This window comes from Oreochromis aureus, linkage group 19 (genome assembly GCF_013358895.1).
Source record: "Oreochromis aureus strain Israel breed Guangdong linkage group 19, ZZ_aureus, whole genome shotgun sequence".
Classification (NCBI taxonomy): Eukaryota; Metazoa; Chordata; class Actinopteri; order Cichliformes; family Cichlidae; genus Oreochromis; species Oreochromis aureus.
Window position 1 is genome coordinate 10,558,895 of NC_052960.1, and position 18,508 is coordinate 10,577,402.

An 18,508-nucleotide genomic window follows, 5' to 3' on the forward strand; every position below is an offset into this window, starting at 1 on the left:
AAAGGTTAGAATATTTATTTTAAGCTGGAGTAAATTACCTAGATGTTGTCCTTCCATCTGTGTCTTTCATGTCTAAGGATTCTTGGAATGGTTACTTGCAAGATGATTTTCACAAGGCCTGATGAACGAGAAGCAAGGCTACGCTATCTCATGAGGTCCAATTACCTACTGGATCTTTCTATGAACCTCTTCATGTTTGGTGCATGAAATGCCCAAGATGTTCCTGTACTATCTCTTCTCTGCTGCCAGAATTCTTCTTTGGAGTTCTGCCATACAGGAAGTTTGAGCATCAGAAGGATTTTGGAGCAAAGACAGATGTTCTTGTCTCCCCAGATGATCTTAAGTTTCGTTATTCCATTTGTTGCCTGTGCTATCCTTGAGCCTTCATCTGACATGATGGAACCAAGGAACTTGAAGGTTTCCCTGTTTCCAATCTTGTCTCTCTGATTTTGATTTCAGAGTTGACGCCTTGGGCACTAGTTCAGTACAAGCAACCACTATCACGGGGAAAATTGTTGATGCATTTGTAAAGCTGTCAGCTTAAGACAGCAATCATAAGCTGACACAAAATATGAAGGCCATCCAGTTTGATCAATGTCATCCAGAGAGTATGGCATTTGTATAGTTTGTTTGTGGGGTGTTTTTTCCTCCAAATTGCATGAAATTATTCAATTGACCTTTTCACTCCTTAATGTTTGTAAAACACACAGCAGAAGTGAAACTGTTCCAAAGTGATCTGAGCGGTAAACTCAAATTCATAACAGCAACATAGCTTTTAGACTTACACATTTGATGCAAAGTGAGCCATGTAAAAGTGTTCCAATTTCATATAATAGGCAATAAAAAGTGTAAAATATTGAAGTTAAATGTACTCAGCAGGCTGTGTTGAATGACTCCTGAAGGGAAGTGATTTGAAACAATCTCAATGGCCTGACACTTGCCTTCTGCAGATGTCTCTGAGACTCACATCAACAATAATGCAATCAGTCTGACAGTTACCACTTGCATCTCCTGCTTTCATCTCCATGTTCTACACTGAGAAGAGATAAGATAATAGATACAGGTATAAATTACTATCATGAGGGTATGCTGCTGTTGGATTACTGGGAGAACATACTGACAAAATGACATCCCATTGAAAGATGGGACAACCAAAACCTTCAAAACTGTCCAGATATGAATGAATTTACAAAGTAGAAAGGTTTACACCTTTAACACCTGGCATAATAGTATTCCTTTCTGTCCCCAACAGAATGGTATAGAGAAAGGAATGTTTTTATGTCTTTTACACAAATTCAAAAACCCACATCTACAACAAAACTTTTTTGTGCGCATTTTTAAAGTTTGCCTTTTTGTCATTAGCACAAATCTCACAAAACAAATCTATTTGCCCAGTTGGCATGCGTATAACGTATTTAAAATAAAAGGCATTACAGTGAAAGGATTCTGACACTTTATGAAGAAGATACTTGGAAGAGATGTATTCAGGCCACCCACTGCTTGTCAGTAATAAATGAAAAGAAATTCAGCTCATACATAGGTTGCTTTTGAAATTGTCCAAGAATATCTGAGTTGTGCTCATGTATAAATAAAGAGAGCCATAAAATATTACAACAGAGAACTGTAAAGATCTGGGGCAGTTTCTACTATTAAGGCTGCCACTTAAAAACAGAATCAGTAATATGAACTTCTTTTTTGATAAGAAAATCCCTAGAAATATACAAAAAAAAACCCCAAACAAACAAACAAAAGGAAAAAAAAAATAGTAGTGTGAGGTTGAGTGGCAAGTTTAAAAAAAAGAAAATGCAACAGCCTTAAAGATATACAATATTCGCAGCCTCTGATAGACCGCTTGCCCACAGAGCTTGGTGAAATCATCCAAAGATGAAAGGGCACATTGGTTTTGAAGGCTCCAGGTTAATTTGCCTGTATTCAACCGCAACTGAGCGATGATCAGAATAACTGCATATTGAAACTGTAGAGAAATGCAGTAAGTATGCTCCTTTGCAAATTGACTGATCTGTTTTTAGTGTCTTTTATTCCTCAGCCGTCGGCAAAGTTAGTTTTATTAAACTCACTTGAGAGTTGGAGTATGGGAAGAGGAAGAATGCAATCAATTTGGGTGCAGAGCCAGGAAAACTTGTTTTAAAATTGGAATCTTAGGCATTGGCCTTAGTAGAAGGCTGTGCTTTCAGAGCTCTCTTTTCTGTTTCAGTCTGTTTCACTTTTATTTGTGTTTCTTCTCCTTCTCCATGAAAAAGTGTTGAAATGATGTATGCGATATGATGTGAAATACTGATATAAATCAGTCCAATTATAAAACAGAAGTCATAAATCAATAACATGTAGCACAATGCATTTATATGTATCTGAAGAATAATGCTGAAAAAGATTTTTGCAACTTAAAGCAACTAGGACTTTTTTTTTAACTTTAGTTTAATTAAACAATAAAATAAATTTAAAATAGCTTTTCAGAAATATACAGAAATATCTGGTGGTTACACAATTTCTCTTCCACATAAGAGAAAAGATGACCTAACCTAAGTTAATGCGGGGGGGGGACCTGAGGCAAAGCAAACACAAACGCACTACAGCTGCTCCATTTTACTTGGATTTCTTGGAGTGAATACATTATGTATGCTGCCAATGTGGCATTCCACACATTAAATATTCTCAGGAAACCAAAGGCAGGATAATAGGAATTCATTTAAGAATTTCATCCTCTTAATTTCACATGACAGCTATTTCAAGAAGTCTTCGGCGCAAATGGCTCACCAGAAAAGTAGCTCAGCTTATATAGTATGTTGCTGTTGGATCTATGCAATAGTGTCAGCAGACTTGTCATATGAAATTAATAAGGGAGGAGGGGTCTTAGCTGCTATGGGGAGGAAGAGGAGCAGAAAGTGGGTCATACTCTGAACATACAGTGTTCACTGCATTACAAGAGTGCGACCCTTGGCTTTTCTTCTATATACGATGAACAGAAACAACTAAATCCACCAGCCAAATATTGTGAAGGCGACCGACACATCTCTAATTCACTAGAACAGAGACCTCTGGATGTGTGTTGCAGTGTTTGCAGTGACAGTGGTTGATTAGGAACTTAGTGTGGTGTCTCTGTGGATTTGAATAGTTACAACTCTGCTGGGAGAGGCCACTGCCCTCAGGGAGTGCCATTGCCACGATGGCACTTCATGGCATTAATGTGCTATTAATTAACCACATTAATGCCAGGAAAAAATTTTAGTCAGTGGGTTCATGTTGTGGTTGATCAGTAACCACAGCCTTCATGAAACGTCACGGACGGTGTTATTTTTAGTGGTGTAAAACTCACTTGTACAGCAGACCTTATGCTGACAACCAACACTACACAGCTGGATTGAAACCAAGCTGTGTACTCTTGTTCTGTAGACTACCAGTGCATGGAAGCAGCAGTAGACTCCGTGGGGAAGCTGCCACAGTACACTGCCAGTCACTGGATAAACAAGCAAACAGGAACTGATGTGGCATCTTGATGTATTCCCACTGTCATCCCTACACTAAGAATTATGCTATAAAAAGACTAAAATACAGTTTTGGCCTAACAGTTTTGCAGGAACATCTTTTGTGCAGCTTCTGTTCTCATTGGGAGAAATACTATTCACCAGCACTTAACAGAAACAGAATGTGAAATCATTGACTTGGATGAATAACTGATGTCACAGCACATCAGTTTTTCTGATACCTCATACCTTGAAGTTAAGTAATAGGTCAAAGCACTGGATGAATTGGAAGCTTGAGATTTACTGTGGGCCACAGAAGCCTACATAGCACACAGATCCCCTTCTAACCATATTTGGAATATCTACAGTACATACACAGCAGCATGATTAGAAAGAAACTCAACAGTCTCACTAATGATTACAAATCATTCATGTTTAATTCAGTTTTGTTGCTTGCAGTGTTTAATTTGCCACTGTAGTTCCACTCACACCACTAATAAAAAGGGACCTTCATGTTTAAAATATTAAAGTCAACAAGTGGAGAGTTAATACAACTATTACTTGTTTTAAAATATACATTTGACCTCGTTTTCTCCACCACATTCAAGCATGTAACACATGTTTTTTGTTTTGACAATTCAAGGAGCGCAACAGTTATTTTCCCTAAGTGATTCTGGTGGAGGTTTCTTCCTGTTAAAAGGGAGTTTTTCCTTCCCACTGTAGTCAAGTGTTTTCTCAAAGGGGGTCGTTTGATTGGTGAGGTGTTTTTCCGTATTACTGTAGGGCAGGGGTCTCAAACTTAAATGAGCTGTGGGCCACTGCTGGCACTGTCATCTCATTGGTGGGCCACTTTAGTGTTCAAGTAGTACAAAACAACAACAAAAACAACAACCAACCAAACAAACAAACAAGAAAACACCCACAAATATTTCAGAAAATGCAGTGTTTGCTTTTTTTTAAAATTTCAAATATTGCATAACAAGATAAAACTTGTTTTAACATTGCACTCAACAACAAACAAATCCTCCCTAACAAGAAAAGTAACTTCAAGGGCCAAATTGCATTTTATTTCTTCACTTCAAGTAGGGGTGACGTGGGCCACAAGTGGCCCCTGGGCCGCGAGTTTGAGACCCCTGCTGTAGGGTCTTTACCTAACAATATGCGATTTGGTGCCATCCAAATAAAACTGAATCCCTGATCTGCAAAAGAAGCATGAATTCAATTCTAAAATTAGCTGGCAAACATGGAAAGATTTGTCGGTGTTATTGTGTGTAATTTTTTTTTCATTTTTATGCTTTTGATTTTAAATGAGATGTGGGGAACCTCTGTTTGAAACACAAGATAAAACTGAGATTTCAAACTACTGATCAGATCCCTCTTAAATGTGTTCACCTTTCATTGCCATGCTTTCTGTGAGGATAATGTGGGACAGGATAGTGGAAGAGATAATAAAAATTCAAGTCCCCAACAGATGTGCACTACATTAAAAGGCAGCTCTGCACCAAAGATGAAAACCTTTAATACAAGTTCAGAGGCTTAAGAGAAGAAATCGTACCATTCATTCACTACCTTCCTATGAAAAGCCATGCAAAATGTACCAATGCTCTTTGTAATGCTTGCCCTTAATGCAGTGAAGTAACTCACATTATTCATATGTGCCATGTGGAATTAGCACTAATATACAGAGAGTTTCAGCATGTAAACAAATGATAAGCTGCTTCCATATATGACCTAAATTTGAGAAGAAATATAGCACTAATCATGTTTCCGCCAGTAGTGCACTGCAAGTCAGGTGGGGGTGGGGCTGTTTAGTAATCAGCAATGAGTGTCTCAGAGGAAATGATATTATAATCAACATCGTCACTATGATGAACAACTTTAGAAAGCTGTGGCTTTTCTTTGGACCTAATGGTTTCGCTTCAAATGTTACAGCTTCTACTTTAAGGGTGGATGCTTCCAGTTTGTGTCTCTCTCTTCAGTTTCACTATCACTTGGTGAGCGGCTTTCAAGTGTTTGCAGACAAGTTGGTGTCCCATATAAACTACTTGCATCTGTGGCTTCGACTACTAGCAAGGAGGTTTTTAGCGCAGCATCGTACACCTCCTAGGGCCAATTTAACCTAGCAACAGCAAGCAACCTCCTGCAACCACTTGCCAACTGGCCTGTGTGGCTGGAGCCTTCGCTAACTTAACAGTTCTACTTTTTGTCTAAAAAGATTGACTCGAATTTCTGCCCAGTAGAGTGATTGGCTTGTACTACGTTGATAGAACGCCACCAAATCTATACTGGATCCGAAGTAAAGCTGTTAATTTGTCAAGTCAATTGATGCCTGTACGTTTGATGGGTCGATATGGGGGCTAATCTTTATTCTCAAAAGTCTGCAAACACTCAGCAAAATGAAAGCTAAATTTTTAATATACAAATAAAGAGTCAACTGCTCTACCACCCTAACTACCTACTTCATGTGGTGTAGGTTATAGGGTTCACACTATGAGCCATGCACAAACAAAGTGATTAGAACTCAGTTTTTGAATTAATCAAAACAAATGAAACAAGTTGTGATCAAAGCAGTTCAGTGTTGGACTCTGTGCTTGCTTTGATACAAACTTAAATAAAACTTCCCTCTTTACTTCAGCTTCCTCTTACATGTGCCTGGCACAAAGAAAAGAGAGGTTCTTGCTAACACAGCAATTTAAATTCTGAGAGCACCTCATAGTTTAAAAGACCTACTTAGCCTTGTGAAACAACAGCCAAAGCCATAGAGAATAAAAAAGGAGGAGCTATGAGGAGCATTTAAATAAGTGAGGTTGCTTAAGATAAATTTGTACACAGAACAACTGCTCAAAAAATACTCACTCATAGAAAACAAAATACAGCAGCCCCTTCTTGAGTCAAATCCAAAAAAGGCATGGTGTTGCTGGTCATAAACTAAGTGTGTTATGCATTTTTGTTGCTTCCACTGTTGTTGCTCCTCCAGATGCTCTACTGAATAATTCCTACTTGAATGCAACATGAAGGCAGAGGGCCATTAAAAAGAACATTTAATTGGATAGATGGATGTATATATACAGAACAAGTGACCCTGGACAACATTAAACTTATACAGGTCAGTGCTCTGCTTTACATTGTACATGGAACAGTATTATCTGTGCTAGCAGCATGCATCCGTTATATTTCTCAGTAGTCACATAATATTGAATATGTGCTGGTGTACTGACAGCTGTCATTATACAGTTCAATTTTTCAATGAAGTAGTGAGCTGATCAGCCAGCCGGACAGGAATTTACTTAATCCCAAACTATAAGCATGACATGTTTAGGTTTTGAATGATCTGTACAATGCTATTCAATCACCCTGCCCCCAACTACCCTTCGGCACCATAAGGGTAATACTCCAGCAACATTGCTGCAAATGCCCAGCGGTTTGAACTAATCTATACTGACATAACATGAGTAAAGTCAATAGTAGGTCTACCCTACAGTACACTACAGGGCGACAAGGAAGACAACGATAATGGATAGAGGACATGATAAAACTGCATCACACTGCAGCATGACCAAACCATTTATGCATGTCAGGGTTTTTCCTTGCTCAACATAAGTCTTTGAGTCAGGGCTTTCACACAACCATGATGGGTCTGGACGACTGGTCCATATTACCTTATTTAAAAGAAGTTTTATAAACTGAAAATAACATTAAAAAATAATAATTACAACCATGGCGATTTTCCTTTGGAGGGAAAACAAAATTTCCTTTCCTGCACCACAACACCTGCAGAGATTAAAAGTCACTCGGCACATAATCCCAAAATCTGGGTGATGGAAGAGCGAGACCAACTTTGCCTATACCCCATATTCAGCAAAAGCTTAATCAGTTGAATTCAACAAAGCTGAAATATCCGCTCACAGTAACAATAATATTCTTGATTGATTAAAATGAAGTAAGTCTCTTTGCTTATCCCTTGTGGGACCCATCTACTGGCACAAAAATGACAATAAAAGCACAGGATGAACTGCAAGAGTCTTTAGGTCACTTCTTTAAATTTAGACTTGAAGTCTAACAATTAATACACTACAGCTATAAATTAGAATCAGAATACTTTATTAATCCCTAAGGAAATTATGTGTGATTTGTAGTTTGTGTTAGTCTTGGGATAGGTAGACCCCATCCCACATTTTCTAACTCAAACACTTCAAACACACAGCAATTCACACTGGAAGAAATACTATTTAATTCAACATGTCTTTGGACCTTCAGAGTGTGGAGATTCAGAAATTCTTTTATTGCTGCCATATAACCTGCATTATTATAATTACATTAATAACATATTTTACAGCATTATTCTATTAGTAATATTTTTTACAGGGTTCATATTGTATTGAAGATGTTTGTCATCACATTGACCTTTTCTATTTACAGGTTTAGTTATGATCAATCTATACACATTGCATATTTGTGCTTATTTGGAGTTGATGTTCCATCCAAAAGGGTCTTAAGCTTCACTGGTGCGACTGTCCAGGTGATACATGCTGAGGGAAGATGAGAACATAGAAGGTTGACTGCATGGATGCTTACAATACACATAAATCTAGTAATAGGCCTGAGCGAAGGCCCAAATGTATTTTGCTTCTTTTGTAACCTGTTGCATTTTAGTCTACTTGGTGACTGATGACGAGGGTCAATAATTAGTCCTTAGAGACCCTGAAGCTTGAAATTTATTACCTTGTATGGAAGGTGTTATCAAAAAGAGAAGTTTTATGTCTGTTTATAGCCATTAAAGATGTACAAGATGTACCACTGACTGTAAACAATGTATTTTTAATCTGTAATTGACGTACGTGGGGGCATGATCCCCAAATGCTATAAAATCAGCATCCAGTGTATTTTTGTGAGAGATATATGGGGAGATATATGCTGATATCTCTTCTCCTGTGTGTAATAAACTCACCGTTTGATTGCACTCTTCTGGGGCCTCCGTGGTTTGTTTCACTGCTCTGCATTTTGATTGATTTCGCGACAAGAGGAAAACACTTAACATCGAACACAGAAAGGTCCCAGCAGACTCCAGAATTGAAACCTGGGGCCTTCACCCAGTAAGGTGCTAATAAGTGCTAACCACTGCATTACCGTGCCATCAGAAGAGATTAAACTATTTTTAAGGCGACTCGAGGGAAGCACTGAAGGAAACTGAACAAAAACTAAAGTCACCAGTCCACTCCTGTGATTAACGTCCATGTGCAGGTGGCCAGCATACTGTTACACTTGTGCTCGCTTTAAACTCTGTGCTGGTGTTTTAAAACCAACTTTGTTCAACAAAAGCCATTCTATTCAATCTCCACTTTATTGTGACAAAGGCAGAGACAGCTGTCAGCTGCTGTAGATCTTGTATTTTGCCAGCCTCTATTCAGGCTGTCTTTTCTTCTGTCAAAAGGGGCCTGCTGGTTTTGTTTGTCCTCTGATCCTCTGGAGAAGCAACACAGAAAAAAAAAAAATCTTATAAAGATTTCTTCTCCAGGACGGTTTTCAAGTGAGGCACTGCAGCGAGGCCTTCTGGGGAGTTGAAGCCCATTGTTAAGACAGCTATAAAGGGAGCTTTTCCAAAGAGGGATTGGGCTTGATGAAATGTGATGTACGCTTTACTGACAAATGATGAATAATCTGGTGCATATCTTTAAAAAAAAAAAAACCAAAAAAAAAAAAAAAAACCCCTCTATCATCTTGTCTGAAACAAAACTTCTGTTTCAGACTATATCTATGCAGCACAGACTCCCATTCCCACCATCTGTAATTTCATGAGCAAATAAATCAAGCTTTCTCTGTGTTTACAGTAGTCATCGTTTGTGTTTTAAATGATCCAGATAATATATTTTAAATATTTGTTATTTTTTCCATGTCACATTTTCAGAACATGGCTTGTTGTGTCACCAGCACTTAGATCATTTACAACTTAATCAGCTTTACTGTTTTTCCCCTCTCAAAGTCAGTAACAGGCCCTTTGGGTCTGTGTGAACAAGTCGTGCGTATAGAATCGGCAGAAAAGCACATTGCTCACTGGGAACTGATTGAGCTAGAGACTGAGGGCAGAAGGCATTATGTGGTTACAGATGCAAACCGCTGTGGTTCATGAATACCAGACAGAATAGGGCCTGAGGACATACTGTACTGTTAAAATCAAACAAAGCAAATGGGAGACCAACAAGTTTTTTAAAAAATAGAAGAAAAAAAATGGTATGGTGTGAAGAGGCTTTACTAAAATATCATGTAAACATAAACTACACAGCCCAAACCTAGGTTTTAAAACATCCCTGTCTTGTGGTTAATAAGGCCTGGAAAATATAATACAAACATTGAACTGATCTCTAAATGAGAGCATACAATATTATAGTTCTAAATGGTCTAAAATTTCAGCAGAGGAGAACTGGTGGAGGAGATGGGCTTACCCTTAAGCTGCTGTATGCTATTCCTGGTGAGAAAATGGGCCGTACTGGCCTACATACCTGTATCCTGCAACCGTTTAATGGACTACATCTGATGAAGCTGAAAGGCCAAACTGCTCCGAAATCTGTTTCCATAACAGTCAATTTTACCTGATTATTTTACTTTCAACTTTTCTTTACTAATGAGCTACCGAATGAAGCAGAGTCATCGTTCACATTATAAATGAATGAAATAATCGTGCATGTCTTTGCGGTGCAAGTACTGAGACGGATCCAATGGGCCAAATTTAATGAGCCAAAATGTTTGACCGACTTCCTACTGAAATGCACCACGATGACATAATACTCAAAATGTTAAACACACAGTGGATGGCAGGAGAACCACAGCTTAACGTTCAGGAATTGGCCACAACAGTAAAACCACCTGCCTAATAATGTGTAAATCTGACCCGTCATGGCATGGAAACAGGACCTCAGGGGGTGTCCTGCAGTGTCTGGCACTGCGACATTGGCAAGAGATCCGTGTGCTGGCTTCAAAAGCAGAGTAAAACTTTTCATAGGTGATTGCAATGCAGATGGTTAAAGAAAACTTTCCTAATTAGAGTTTCAATAATAAAGCAAATAACAAAGCGCCAAACACAGCATAAGGCTCACTTGATACAAAGAAGCACAAATACAAGGACTGCGGTCCTGACCAAATATGAGCTCAATCCAACTAGAAAGCTGCATCTGGCTCACTACCCCCTCAGAACACATTCATTCATTGTTGATGAGCAGCATTTTAAACTTGTATCAGCTTTGGAAAGACAAATAATCAACACCAGTACTCTCTTGCCTAAGCACCACTGCTGTGAAAAACAACTGTGCCTTAGGTCTGTAAGTGTAAAAATATGCCGGGACAGTGTCCATCAGTGCTTCTAGCAAGAATTCACTCTGACACGCTGTTACAATACAGACTGTTTACCATTTAACCAACGGTAAACATCAGTTTTCTTCACTATAATCAAATCCCAAATCCATCAGTCACACCTTCCTCTCGGAGACAGGCTGTTGAAAATAAGCCAAACGTGTCGCTGAGCTTTTCATCTGGCCGGCCTTGGACCACTCGCCGAGTGTATTATGGACTGAATGGATTTGGTTAATGCCAAAGCAGAACAGCTATCCTCTGCAATTACATTAACTAACAGTCCCTGCAGTCAACACAAAGAACAGTTGTCAGGATGGGAGAAAATCCCTCGAAATAAAATGACATGCTGTCAGTCAGTCATCACGGCAGACTGATCCACTGTCCACAGAGGTTGGAAGCTTTTTAACTCTTGTTCATTTTTTTTCCTGTGATTGTTGTTTAACCAGTGAAACTGAGCAAATGTTATATTCTGGCAAAGAGTGAGTATTGTTAGAATCATCGACCTCTAGGAGAAGGGGAAATTTAAAATATTATTATATTTTAAAACTGCAATATATAACTTCTACAAATATTTATAGATCAGAAGACTTGTGTATAAGAATTTGCTAGAAATCCCAAATTACTCACATCTCTTAGATTTTTTTGTGTAAAGTATCAGCAACAAAAACACTTTGGATACAAACTGTATTTTGAGATGCTGAAACTGGCTAATAGTAATAGTCATTGATAATGGGATGAGACTTAACGATTGAGAAATTTTATTTGTAACATTTAAAAAAAGAATTACACTATAATATTTGGCACGCTGTATACACATTTCTCCATATGGCTATAATAAGTACAGAACAGAAACCCTACCACACTGTCCTAAATGTAAAACTCGTGTAGTCACCAAATTGCATTATTTGCAGGAATGCATGAAAACTCAAATGTTTGCAAAGGTTTCTGCCTCCCTTAAAGAAAAGGCGGCCGTTATTCAGTCTGTTTTAATGTTATCAAAGAAAAGAATAATGGTCAAATGGGTCAGCGATGATCCTTTTTCCATTTCCATGTGGAAATCTCTGATCTCAGAGGTTGTGAACATGGAAAAACATAGCATCATGTACCATTTCATTCTGGATGTCACAGCCTCTTTTGCCTTATATACAGTCGAGTAGCATCACTGTAACATTATTTGTTTGTTTGTTTTTGTATTTTGTTTGTTCATCTACCTTAAAAACGACTCACTAAAGAAAAATATTAGAACTGTTTGCCACTATAGTAATTCTTGGAGATTTAAAACAGCTGTAGGTGTTGTGGTGTATTCTAAGCAGGAATCCATGGCTACAGAGCCAAACAGCTGGAGCTGCAGCAAATCTTTTATTATAAAACACCACATTTTTCATTTTATGTGCTCAAATTCAATTCCAGTGTGGATTTAATGCCCCGGTTTGGAAGTGTGAAGGGTGCTAAAGCAAAGGATTATGGAAGAGTGGGATAATGTCTTCCAAACGCTTGAACTCAACATTTTCTGACATGGCATTCTGGGAGATACGTGAAATAGCGATCTAGGCACATTTAGGCTGCTTATGGAACAGTAAATCCAGAAAAAGAGAACACTATTAGGAATTTTTCCACATAAAATCACCTTAACTTAATTTAAAATTTGTACACTGAGGATCAGAGGGCATTGTAAGTCTTAGTCAGTCAATTCAATTAGATTTAATCCAGTTAAGTTTAACACTAATATGGAAATGTTTTGAGTAAACTAACACTACAATGAACCTCAGTAAACCTTTGCCAGAGACTCCAACACATCCTCAAAGAAGAATCACTTGACGTCAGCACTATCAAAGAAATTTGTCACACTCTTCATCACATTCGCAGCAAAGTAAGCATATTAAATGCAATGAGACAGCTCTTAAAGACCCAGCATTTATTATCAACTTAACTGCAAGAGATGAAGTAAAAGTATCCTACCTTGTGGGTGTAAGGTGCTTGTCCCAGGTTAATGCCATCTTTTGCAAGTTTATCCCGTATGAGTACTTTGAGCTTCAGTTTGGGATAAGTCACAAAGTCATTACAGTCTGTGAACCTCGGGTTATGGTTCCCAGGACAGGAGGCCTGGTGCACTCCTCCAGTCTGTGCGTGACACCTCGACGTCCCCAAGTCACCCACTCTGTCTGAGTATGAGATGTGGTGGCAGGCGGAAGCATCCAGAGGCTCTAAGGTGAAATAGTACCCAGGTGCTTTCCTTTTGTCCTCCTCTTTTAACGCTTGCACTGCTGTGAGCAGCCTGTGTCTGTGATACTGAATGCGGACCCCGATAGCATCCAGGTCTGGTTCTCCAATCTGCTTACAAACTTCCAAGTCATCATACCCATTGTCAAGGAATGACTCCACATACTGGGCCAGGTGGAGCTTAGACAGCCACTGGAGGACGAGATTTGGCCCCTGGCTCATCTTAAGACTGGAAATAGAGAAAAAAAATTAAGTGCACATCATCATCATCATCTCCATTTACACTGGTGCTGCTGTGCTGGGTCTGTGCAGTGGCAATCCAGCACTGTGGTCCGTAAGACTTTACACACAGTCTCCAGTTCACTTCTCCAAAGCAAACACATGTATTGCTTGTGGATAGAGCATTAGACAGCAAAGCAGACGCATATCAGGAGACAGCAGGGTACTGTCAGCTGCCCTTTGACCTCACCCACTTACGCTGAGACACCTGCACTTCCCACGTTTTCCGGTTCAGACTCTGTTGCTGTCACATCGCTAAAAGTTTGGGAAAGGGCCAAGGGTTTCACAGAACAATTTCCCCCTTTGATGCAGTCAGCTAGACTTCTAAATGCAAGGCTGCTTAGCTAGTTTGAGCAGTCAAGGGAAGCGTAAAGTTACCGTTAGCGGCAGAAAAACTCTTTAACTGAGTCCGCTGTGTTTCTGTTAGATTTAAAAATTAAAGCACAACGATCATAACGTCAAAGAGTTGGTGTTGGTCAGTGTGCGTCGATCGTCTTTGTTTCATTCATCACGGCGGCAGCTGAGCAAGACGCGGAGGTCCATCAAAAACATTCATCCGAAGCACAGACTTAAGAGGATGTGGTTTCAAACACATCAATATATAAAACCTAAAATACAAATGGTACAAAATAAATCACAGAAATCGTCTATGGCTATTCAGAGAACACGTGTTGCGGCTTACTTTGTCCCCGGCTTTCACCGTTTTCAAGTTTGCCGTCCCTCCGCTCCATCCGCCGGTTTGTCAGACAGTGAGGATGCTGCTGCTCCTGATCTTTACTCACCGCTGTAGTTTCTGTCCCGCTGGACGACGGGAGTTCTTAGAGCGCCGGCGCCACCTGCAGGGGCTGCTGGGAAATGTAGGAGCGGCCGCTGAAATAATCAAATCAAATCCAATCAAAGCACACACAAAAACATTACAATAAAAACAAACAAAAATAATAATGTAAAAGTAATAAAAAAAAAATACTACCAAAAGTGTTTATTTCCATCTTTCACCTTAATTTAATCATTTTAATTTTGAATTTTAAATTTATTTCACATTTTTTTCCACATCTAGGTCAGCAAATGTGACAAAACCTTTAATAAGTAAAATAAAAACATACCAAAGTCAACAACAAATTTTCAAATAATCACTAAAACTTACACATATTTAAACTTTTCTGACCCTTGACCAAAAGATTACACAAAGCAGCTGCTGTATCTGTATGGATGCTTGTTTGTGTCATTCAAAAAAAACAACAACCAAAAAACAAAAACAAAAGAAAAAGTTATTGATAGGGAAAAATTATTTTCTTTGTTTTGTTGTTGTTGTTGTTGTTTAGCATCAGCAGAAAGTCTTCAAACTAACTGGATCACTGGCACTCATAATAGTATATTTTTATAGGCGTTTAGTATACCAATATGATTAAAACACCACGAGTACCTATAAATATCTATTACATAACTTATTTATATGAATTATCTACCCTGCCAGATATAAACTTTCCAAAACACAAAAATGTTGATTAATACTACATGAGAATAAGTAAACAAAGACTTTCCAGAGGTCTTTCACAGTGGCAGAGCAACTGCAAAAATTAGTCTCTTCTCTGAAAGTTGAGAGTGGAGATGGAAATTTGCCTGAATGTCTAAATCTGGCAGATTTAACTCATAAGCTTAAACACACGTATTCTAAAGCTGTCCATTAAAACGATCAGGTCAGTGTCAGAGCTGCCCCAAAAGTCTTTGAGCAAGACATAATGATCCAGAACAGCCACTGAACTCTGACCTCCGGAGGCCAAAAGATTCAGGTATAAAAAAAATAAAATGGAAAACACATAACTCATTACGGTTGGTTTTACATTTATTTTCCATTGCACAATAATATCTATATATACTGTATCTACAGTCTAAATTGTGGCAGCAGATAAAGTCAGACATCCATGTGAAATTTATTTTAATAAAACTGTACAAAAATTGCCTACTATGAGAAAATACTGCAACTCCACAGATATTCATCCCAGAAGACAGACGGATGGAAGTATGGCGAGTGAGAAACCCTCGAGCTCTCCTGCACGGTGCTGTGAGCCTAGCTTCCAACTTCAATGCGTTTTTACAGCGCAGGGAGAGCAAGAGTTTTCATGAAGCAAACAGCAACATTAACAGATGTACCAATAAAAAATAAATATAATCTCTCGCATGTGTACAATTGGCATGATCAAATGAAAATGGGACGCGCTCCAGATGTGTGAAGAGAACTTCAGTTTTGTTCAGCATGGTGGTTAATACAAATGCTAGAACAGACAATCTCTAAGAGGGGATAATACATGGTTGTTTCAAGTTTGTAAACACTTAATATCATGCATCCTTCAATGTGCAATAAGAGACCATTTAGGACATATATGTTGCAAACTGAAGCACTTTAAAGTTGAGGCCACACTTTGTGAAAAGACTCAGCGGCTCACTCAAAGGAGGATGGTTCGTTCTGCAGGAGAAAAGCTTAAATCTGAGATGAGCATATTAAATATATACCAGAAAACGTTCATTGTCATGTCTGGATGATGGATATTTATGCACAGCCATAGCTTGGACATTAATGTTGACATGGAAAACAAATCTGAGAGTGAAGAAATCAGCATAATTGGCAAATGACATAAATAAGCATAGGTTCTGTCATGTTTTGGTCCTTTGAAACATAAGAAAATGGGACAGAGGAATCAACACTTAAAAAAATCATACTAACAAAATCATTTTAAGTACAAAAAATAGTGCAAAACCCACATAACTGCTCTTCCAAATGGGTTTATCTCAATAGTATACAGTAGATTTAAAATCAGCCATCTAAAAGTGAAGGGTTTTATTTGAAAATGCCGTATCTTCATATTGCAACTGCTCATCCAATGTTTTCTAGGTACGTTTTCTTTATTTCAGTGATTTAACACACCGAAATAAAAAGAGGTTTCAAACCTCCTAGCAGTTTCTAGGATCAAGTATTCAGTCAATTTCCATTTCCATTGCTGGATATCCCAGTTTGGAATGAAACTCCTCTGGTTTACTTTACACGTGTCCAGCAGTTTGGGGCAGTAATGAAGGTGTCAAGCCCATGAGACGAAGCAAAGCCAATCTCCTCCCTAAACCCAGCCCCCTTACACACAGAAGATTTCTTAAGAGTGTCATCAAACTATCCTGACTGACTCTTAACGCCTGGGGAAAAATGAATCAAGACAACTTTGTGAAATTAAGCAACTCTTTGGTGTCAGAAAAAAACATGGCCGCAAGCATACGGTATGTCACATTACCTGAACCCGCACTGTCAGATTTGTGTCCAGCTGTTGCGCTATATACAACATTTGGCAGCAAACTGAACTGACAAAGTCTTGTCCCCTCTTTTCAAAATAAAAGCCCGACAGATAATGCTCCTATATTGACACAAATAGCAGCATATCCTCACACCTCATGAAAAAGAAATCTAATCTAATTACAATAGGATTCCGGTTAATCACATTGAAAAACACTGTCAAGCAAAAACAAAAACCTCAAAAGACCTATTGTAATACATAGGTCAATATATTGTTATATAGACATTGGCGCCCATACACATATTCCTGAATATATGTATGTTTACAAAGACACAGATATACACGTAGGTAGAGGTTAGCATATATGCGTCATGAGGCAAAGGCAGAAACAGTTTTTTTAAGTTAATGGTTCAGAGAGAGATGACCAACGGCACTGCGTGGAACACGTGTATGTGCTTGGTCATTTCTACTGGCAGCTACAGATACAAACACAGCGTTATCACTTCCATTGTGCTGTAAGAGACACATGCTTTTTTCCCTACACATTGAGAAACAAGACCGAAAAAAAGAAAGAAAAAAAAATTCAGCTACAAATGTATGCCAATAAAAATTTGAATGATCATATATAGATACATCTTTAAGACAGGTAAAACTTAAATTTGTAACCAAAATATATATATGTAATTATATTAAGGGCAATCTTAGCCTTGCCCATCAACACATCATCCTTCTCATACATGACTTTGCTATAGCCCCTTGAAAGCCTGAAGAAAATAAGCTCTTCAGGGATTTTCCAGTGTATACACTCTTATCAATTCATTTTTATGATAGGTCAATGTAAACTCGTCATTGGGGTAAACATTTTCAGCACTTTCTTTTTCGCATTTAATAGACAGAAGAAACAAAATAAAACTTAATGCCCAACTTCATTTACTCCCCAACTATTATTCGCTTCCCATAAATAATTACATTTAAAAATAAAACAGAGTGATTCCATAAATTCACCATTTGTCTTTCTCACCCAAAACCCACTTGCTTGGTAAAAGCTGTAAAAAGGTATGGTCGGTGATGAACTAGTGTACTACCAGCCCTTATTTGGTGAGAGGCAATAGATTCAGAATCTCCCTGCCCATTTATTTACTCTTCTAAGCACTTCAAAGGCCCTTTCTAGACAAAAACAATATATTAAAAAAAGAAAGATAAGCCATACTTACAGATGCAAAAAGACAAACTCCAAAATAATTTAGACAGAAAAACAAACACAAGTCCTTCAGTGATTTAATCATTACTACAGAAACTTGCACGTTCATTTAGTTGATTAGATTTGAAGGACAAGGGGTCATCAGACTTTCCTCCTCATTTAAGTCCACTGTGTTTGGCAGACACCATAAAGGGCAGAGAATGACCAAATGCAGTCACGCTAAAAGAACAGCACTTTATATCTTTTTATATATGCCTGATGGATATATGAAAGGTCCTCTCTTCTCCTACTGTGTGGACTGATGTTAAATGAACATCATCACTCTCAGGTGAAAATGGAATGAGTCTCTCCTAAGAGCTTCTCTTCTTCCATTTCTTTCCTCTTTCCATCCTTCACTGCATTGCACTGGACAGTGTCTGCTCTGCAGAGGTCCTCGGGTGACTGAGGTAATGCAGAGGGATAATATTACGCTGAGGGAAAAAGAAAAAGAAAGAAGAAAAAAAAAAAAGCACAATTCTTTTGCGCATAACTCCCCCGTGGAGAGAAATAGAGAAGAGAAGTAGAGGGACCTGCAGCTCCTCAGAGATACTGGTGTGTGAAATTACAGAGTCCGATGCTCCACACGCTGCCATCAGAGCTGGTACCACTTTTTATCTTTGTATTTCAGCATCATCTGAAGGAAGTAAAGTGGGGAAAAAATGTGA

At 38.5% G+C, this 18,508-nt stretch overlaps 2 protein-coding genes across 8 annotated transcripts in view; both read right to left on the bottom strand.

The window, feature by feature from the left end:
- The window catches only part of sash1b (SAM and SH3 domain containing 1b), a 55,171-nt gene extending 41,057 nt beyond the window's left edge, over positions 1–14,114 (bottom strand). Inside the window, exons 1-2 of one of the 2 annotated variants that reach the window (XM_031737065.2) lie at positions 14,008–14,114; positions 12,786–13,275 (exon numbers count right to left, since the gene is read on the bottom strand). In XM_031737065.2, coding sequence (XP_031592925.2) covers positions 12,786–13,268 — 483 coding nt within the window. In that variant the 5' untranslated portion in view covers positions 13,269–13,275; positions 14,008–14,114. Of the gene's footprint in view, positions 1–12,785; positions 13,276–13,523; positions 13,630–14,007 lie in introns of those variants that run through there. The other variant, XM_031737066.2, reaches the window with a different exon arrangement.
- Positions 14,115–15,155: 1,041 nt separating this feature from the next.
- Positions 15,156–18,508, bottom strand: part of stxbp5b (syntaxin binding protein 5b (tomosyn)) — a 28,364-nt gene continuing 25,011 nt past the window's right edge. For all 6 annotated transcript variants that reach the window (XM_039603227.1, XM_031737125.2, XM_039603228.1 and 3 more), the window contains one exon: positions 15,156–18,477. In XM_039603227.1, the coding sequence (XP_039459161.1) occupies positions 18,436–18,477 (42 nt within the window). In that variant the 3' untranslated portion in view covers positions 15,156–18,435. The remainder of the gene's footprint in view (positions 18,478–18,508) is intronic.